At 44.3% G+C, this 7236-nt stretch overlaps 1 protein-coding gene across 2 annotated transcripts in view; it reads left to right on the top strand.

Annotated features, from left to right (window-relative positions):
• Positions 1 to 1475: 1475 nt before the first annotated feature.
• TIGAR (TP53 induced glycolysis regulatory phosphatase) overlaps positions 1476 to 7236 on the top strand; it is a 45080-nt gene continuing 39319 nt past the window's right edge. Inside the window, exons 1-4 of one of the 2 annotated variants that reach the window (XM_032687435.1) lie at positions 1476 to 1661; positions 3019 to 3056; positions 3931 to 4052; positions 6143 to 6220. In XM_032687435.1, coding sequence (XP_032543326.1) covers positions 1630 to 1661; positions 3019 to 3056; positions 3931 to 4052; positions 6143 to 6220 — 270 coding nt within the window. In that variant the 5' untranslated portion in view covers positions 1476 to 1629. The remainder of the gene's footprint in view (positions 1662 to 3018; positions 3057 to 3930; positions 4053 to 6142; positions 6221 to 7236) is intronic. The other variant, XR_004357034.1, reaches the window with a different exon arrangement.

Genomic DNA, 7236 nt, shown 5'->3' with positions numbered 1-7236 from the left:
GGAATGAAACAGACCTGCTATTGCATTAAAGATTTAATTTAGCAGCTGGTTTAAACTATCAAATGAAACAAATTATGCTTTTGGCATCATTTAGGATGTGTTTGGTGTTAAAGCTCAAACCAGTTGCAAAGTTAGGTCAGATCTCTGTGCAAACCAGAAGAATTTCTGATTTTTAGATAGCATTTATTCCATCCGGTTGTGAAATCCAAAAGGAAACACACTCAGCTATCTGACCAACTAACATTTTGGTTAATCACATTTTCTGTAATCCATAAAAATTCAGCTTTCTGAGGGTCAGAGGATGATTTCCAGTCACTTCTCGTGTTACTTTGTCCATTTCACCAGCAGTAATTTCTAGGTTGCCCAGAGAAGCTGTGGATGCCACATCCCTGGAAGTGTTCAAGGTCAGGTTGGACAGGGCTGGGGTCAACCTGGTCTAGTGGAAGGTGACCCTGCCCATGGCAGGGGTGTTGGAACAGGATGGTCTTTAAGGTCCCTTCCAACCCAAACCATTCTGTGATTCTGCAGCACAAGGCCAGCATGGTCCCAGCTGGCTGTGGATGCACTTTGTACCTTGTGCACCGCCGGTCTGACACTGCTCTTTTGAACCAGCTTTCCTTTGCTGATGGTTACTCCAGGGTGTGATTTGGCTCCCAAGACTTTTAACTGCCTTGTTAGTAATGCCATTTGCATTGATCATATGAATTTCATCTATCCTAAAAATATCGATGTATTGATACTACTCTGAGCAAAGCCCTGTTGCCGATTAAGTGTTCTTGACTGAGTCGATGTAACCGGGCTGAACATCACCAAGTATTATGTGCTCTGCAACATGACAAACTTACTGAATTCTCTGGTGCTGGAGCCGAGGAACATATTCAGTGCAGGCAGCTCCGGGTGCAGCTGCAGGAGGACCGAAGGCGGTGCAACAGTGTCACCGCCAGAGTGGCTCCTGGACCCAGAGTGTCACCGCCAGAGTAGCTCCTGGACGGTCGGACAGGGAAGTTTCCTTAACACCAGAATCGTGAAATCACGTGAAAACCAGGGGTTTAAGGCGAAAACCACCTGCTTACAACTGCAAAGTGACAATCGGAGCATCATTTAGGGTGGAGGCGACTTCTGAGTCCGGCTGCGAACCTAACACCGCTGAGCTCTGTTCGCAACGTGCCGCAGACATAGGGCTTTTAAATCTATTTTAAACACCACCAGGGACGACGCGCGGACTGTTTAAATGCTTGGAAACCCTCTCCACGAGGAATTTTTTTTTCCTGACGTCCCACCTGAACTTCCCCTTCGGGCCGTGTCCTCTCGTCCCGTCGCTGGTTCCCTGGGAGCGGAGCCCGTCCCGCACATGGCTACCCGCTACTGCCAGGGAGACGCCTGGAGCGATGAGATCTTCCCGGAGCGTCCTTTTTTCCCGGGAGCCACCACCTTTTCCCGCGTGACGTCACCGCGTGACGCGGGGCGGGGCCGTGACGTCACCGCGGCGCGCGCGCGCGGCGCCGCAGTGCGGGCAGCGGGAGCTGCGCTCACCTGGGATCCCACCTGAGATCCCGCCTGGAATCCCGCCGGAGATCCCTCCTGAGCCCGGCTCTGAGCTCAGCTGAGCTCAGCTGAGCCAACCTTGCCATGGTTCGCTTCGGGCTGACCGTGGTGCGGCAGTGAGTACCGACAGCCCAGCCCCGCGTCTGTGGGCACTCGGAGCAGCTCCCGCTGCCTGCGACGGGCAGGAGTGAACCCTTTAGTTTTTATGGAAGCTGAACCCTGGGTTTCTCCGTTAGAGTACGAACTGCGTGGCCAGCAGGGCAGGGGGGGATTTTACCCCTCTGCCCCGCTCTGGGGAGACCCCCCCTGCAGTGCTGCCTCCAGCTCTGGGGGCCCAGCACAGCAAGGACATGGAGCTGTTGGAGCGAGTCCAGAGGAGGGACACCAGGGTGATCAGAGGGATGGAGCAGCTCTACTGTGAGGAAAGGCTGAGAGAGTTGGGATTATCCAGCCTGGGGGGACCTAATTGTGGCCTTCCAGGACCCGAAGGGAGCCCACAAGGTAGATGGGGAGAGACTATTTCCAAGGGCCTGGAGTGACAGGAGAAGGGGGAATGGCTTCAAACTGACAGAGAGGAGGTTTAGATTGGATATTAGGAAGAAATTCTTCCTTGTGAGGGTGGTGAGGCCCTGGCACAGGTTGCCCAGAGAAGCTGTGGCTGCTCCATCCCTGGAAGTGTCCAAGGCCAGGTTGGATGGGCTTGGAGCAACCTGGGCTAGTGGAAGGTGTCCCTGCCCATGGCAGGGAGTTGGAACTGGATGATCTTTAAGATCCCTTCCAACCCAAACGATTCCATGCTTCTGTGATTTAACGCTTAATCAGCAAAACTGATTTTCCTTTCTCGTTTTCCTCCTGTTAAGAGAAACTCTTCCTTTAAAGACCTGGATCTTGCTGACGTGGTGCTGTGACCACAGTTAATTTTTACATCAGCTAGAAAACATGAGCCTGGATCAGTTTGTTGAACTTGAAAAGCTCATGTGAGTTTCTTGCAGGCACTTTAGAAAGATGCCAGATCATTCACCAAGGGGATGGGAGCTCATTTTAAAAGTACTGGCCTTCTGTGAACAGTTACGTGTTTGAGGCTCATCTTGAGGTCCAGTTGGCCAACACATGCCTTTCATAACAGGGCTCCGGAATCTTCCAGCAACTTTATCCTCTCCAGCATGGAGGTGTAGTTGTTACAGACAAATTATGCTGCATTGTTGATAAATCTAAGTAGTTACTTCATTTCCTTTTATTCCAGGTGGGTTTGTCTTAAAAATATTGATAGCATGATTGGGGCTGACTAGTTGAAAATGGATTTTTGTTGTTGTAAAGCCTTTAGGTGCATCCTTTTGAAAAGAATCTGTGCTGCATTCTGTTTTTCACATTCAGATTCTACTGTCTCTTGGTGTCCAATATAAGAACATTTTTGCAAATTCAGTAAACCGATTATGAGTTAATTTTTTTGTTGTTGTTTATAATCTCTTTCAGTGGAGAAACAAGATACAACAAAGACAAGATACTACAAGGTTAGTATCAGTTATTCTACTGGAAAATTGTGGTGAAGCCCTGTAACCAACTGCTCAGCTGTTAAGTATTATTACAGAATAACATTGCAAAAAGATTGTTTAAATGCTTGAATTGTTCAATCCCAGCTCCTTCTAGGAAGCCAGTCTTTATTAGACACATTTAAAACTAGACTTCACCTTAGTGGCTGCTGACTTGGACACCCAGAACTGAAAACACACACTGGGCTGCTTTCTTTTGGATGTCTGCTGTAGGAAAATCAAGGCATCACTACAAGGAACCTCCTGGGGTTGTTCTCTGAATAAATGAACTTTATACAATGCTACATGTTGTGAGGAAAAGCTCATGCTTCTAGATTTTCTTACCTCTGTTTTCTACCTCTGTGACATTGCTGTTTACAGATCTGGCAACAGGGCTTTGTGCTCATAGTAAAATGAATAAAGAATATTTCCCTGCCTTACTTTCTTGAAAGTACCAATGATGTATTTTAAATTCCAAGCTCTCTGGGTCAAATGATGTGCAGTGGGTTTCTCTTCCCCTCTCCAGCATAGCAAGTGAAGGTAGCCCTGTGTTTTTGAGGGGTCTGAGGCCTATACCAGCATGGTTTTAAGTTTAAATTTTTCAGAGGTATAGATTAATATAAATATCATTGATAGTTATCCTTCTGTGTTCCTATCCTGTACTCCTTTGTTTTGTTAAAATTGTGTGACTGAGTTTAGGGAAGACCAGAAGAGCAGTAACTTTTCCCAGTGCTTGGCTTTACTGAAGGAGAAGGATTTTATTATGACTGAGCAGACTCTTTATTGTCATACTCGCTCAGCTGCTCGATGATCTAAAATTTGCATGTCTTAATGTTGATGGGGTTTTATTTTGCAGGTCAAGGAGTGGATGAGCCACTCTCTGCAACTGGTTTCAGACAAGCAGATGCTGCTGGTGTATTTCTCAGTAATGTGAAGTTTACTCATGTCTTTTCAAGTGACCTCCTTCGAGCAAAGCAGGTGAGCGCTTCTTGAGGCAACAGTTAGCTGCAAAATTCAGCATTTATTTGCAATTGATGATGCAAAAATAATGCAGGGAGAGCCAAAAGCTGTTTTGATGGACCCACCACTGCAGTTTGAATTGTGTAGAACTGCAGGAAGCAGTTCTACACAATTTTGTTGAGAACAGCTCAGTTGGGAATCACTAAAGGCCAACTCATTTTGCAGGATTTCATGCACTGTTGTGCCTGTGGATTTGTGGAAGAAATTCTGAGGAATCCAGGCCAATATAGGCAAGATCAAGTTTTGCTGTGAAGTCAGAGCAAGGATCATTAGATGTGCAGGGAGGTTGGAATGTCACACCTCTCACCTTGATGCATTATATGTTAAATAAAGAGGAAAAAAATGTAAATTACTGAGTGGGATTGCATGTGATTTTGTGTGCAAGATTACAAAATACTCAAAATTAGGGAATCAGAAGTTTTAAAGTCAGAGATCAGTTGTTCTAGGACATATCTTCTGTGGAAGGCAGTGATTATATTTTAAATCAATAGTACTTTCTGACTTTCATAAAACTGTCTGGGCTATGTGCCTGCCTTAGGGGAATTGGGTTTGGATTTTTTTCCTTGTATTAGAGACAGCCTTTTCTGGGGAAAGCATTTGTACTCTCACAATGTAGAAGACAGACCTGAATTTTTCCTTTGCCTAAAGGACATGTGTTTTGTGTTTTGCCATTTGTTTGACAAGCTATCCAGACTTGGTGAAAGCTTTTCCAGAGATGTATAAAGGTGCAGTTTCCATGTGGTTGGAATTCCCTTTCTTGGCAGCTGCAAATCTCTGAAGTGTCTTGTTGCTAAGCTGTCACTTCATAGCTCAATTATGAGAGGAATGTACAAATTCTGTTGAAAAAGAGGAAATTCCAGCATATAATCATACAATTAACTATACTATTCATATATACAAGGAAGTGGACTCGAGCCTATCTGAATTTTGACGTTATTCTGTGACAGAAATTTAAAGTTACAAGATAAGGCTTTTCCTAAGCAATATGTTAACTCAATCATAAAACCTTGTCAGTACAACAAGGCTGCTGCTTCTTTGCCAGAATCCAAGGAAACTTTTCCAAGTGAGTTGTTTGAACTTCAGTTTGGGTGTGGATGTTTGCACAACACTACCAGTCCAAAGTTCCTGTGAGCCCAGTACAGCCTTCACACTTTGGTGCATGTAGGAACTGGAGCAGGTTGGCCATCCTTTACTTCCCAGTTTAAGAAAGACAGGGAGCTGTCAGAGGGGATCCAGTGGAGGCCACAGAGATGATCAGGGGTCTGGAGTATCTCCCTGCAGGACCTGGGCCTCATTAGTCTGGAGAAGAGAGGGGATCTCATTAATGCACATAAATATCTCCAAGAGAGGAACCAGGAGGGTGGTGCTGGGCTCTTTTCAGTGGTGCCCAGTGACAGGACGAGGAGCAATGGCCACAAACTAAAACACAAGTTCCACCTCAACATGACAAAGAATTTCTTTCCATTGAGCACTGGAACAGCTGCCCAGGGAGGTCGTGGAGTCTCCCTCTCTGGAGACATTTCAAACCCACCTGGACACATTCCTGTGTCACCTGCTCCAGGTGACCCTGCCTTGGCAGGAGAATTGGACTGGATGATCTCCAGAGGTCCCTTCCAGCCCTAATGATTCTGGGATTGGCTGTGGCAGCCAGGCAGGTGTCAGACAGATGTTTTTTGCAGTTGGATTAACTGAACAGTTTTTAGGACCTCGGTCTGTCCCACGTAGTACATGTGAAGAATGTGTGGACACGGTGGATTTGTGAGCAGTGTTACGCTCAAGATGGGGCTTTTATCCCAGTAAATCCTGCTGCCCACCTTTCATAGGTGCTAAGTGTTTCAACTCTTCTGGACTTTGAATTGTGAAGGAAAGTCCAGAAGCTTTTCCCAGTCTAGGCCATATGTCCAATTCTCACAAAATTCAGCTGGAAAACTTTTTGTGTTGTTGGTTTGGGCTGTTGGGCGCTACTGACGTGATTCACCTTGGCTGTTGTGGTGTAACATGGTCTCTGTTCCATCCCACTGATGTGACCGTATATATTCACTTTTTAGACTGCTACTGCCATTCTAGGAAAGAATAAGTTTTGCAGAGATTTGGAAATCAAGTATGATGCAAGACTGCGAGAGAGAGTAAGTGCCAGAAGAATTTGTTTTAATATCAAATACTGAAGAGTTCGAAAATGTAGCCTACTGCTGATTGATATCTTGGCTTATTAAATCGTAGATTTAACAGTGGAGAGCATTATTTGCTGTGTTCTTAATCACTGAAAACTGAACTCTTCACGTCAGGGACAATGAATTGTTCGCAGAATTGTGAAGCAAAGCCAAAATTTAGTGATAAACGTTGTAACTGTGATGCTTTAATGATTTAAATAAGGTAATATTTATTGTTTAAGGAGCAGCACGTGACTGTAGCATTTCCTGTTTGAATCTTTTTTTCTCTCAGAAATTCCAGCTCTTCCCCTGAGACCAGCAAGTTAAATGCCTCCCAAACTTCTTTAGTTGCTTTACCACCTGACTTTTTAGAAAAATATTATGGCTCATGATACCAGACTTTAGAAAGAATAATCTTATGTCTCTGTTACACTGTTTTATATGGTGTTTTTATGGATGTATGGAAATGCAGTACAGTGTCTGCAGGTCACTGGTTGTGAGTCACTACTAGGATAACAGGTATTAAGTGAATTGCACAAAAAGAAGCAAAGTACTTTAAAAGAACACGTCATTGACCCTCTTAAGAAAGTTTTATTCTCTTGTGCCTTGCTTTCATGATTTTTCTGGAAAAATCTTTAGGATTAGGATTTCATTTCCAGCAGCTTCAGAGCACTGATTTCTTCATATCTTTCTTAGTGTTCTTAAATTGCTGCTATTCTGCTTTAGAGAAGGGGATTGAGAGACTAAATGTATTTCAGTATATTTAAATTCTGAAGACTGTAGTAATTTATATATTATATTCCATGATAATTATGTTAGTGGCAATGAAGGATTAATCTGCAGAGATTTATCCTCTGCTGTGGAGATTTCAGAAATCCATAGAGAAAACATTTGTTTCTTACATGTGAAAAATAATTCCCCTCGATGTTTGTGCAAATGAAAAGTAAATGGAGTTTATCCTCGTGTGAACAACTGTGCACAGAAGTGTTTGC

This window comes from Chiroxiphia lanceolata, chromosome 5, assembly GCF_009829145.1.
Source record: "Chiroxiphia lanceolata isolate bChiLan1 chromosome 5, bChiLan1.pri, whole genome shotgun sequence".
Classification (NCBI taxonomy): Eukaryota; Metazoa; Chordata; class Aves; order Passeriformes; family Pipridae; genus Chiroxiphia; species Chiroxiphia lanceolata.
This window is presented reverse-complemented; position numbering and strand designations above follow the sequence as displayed.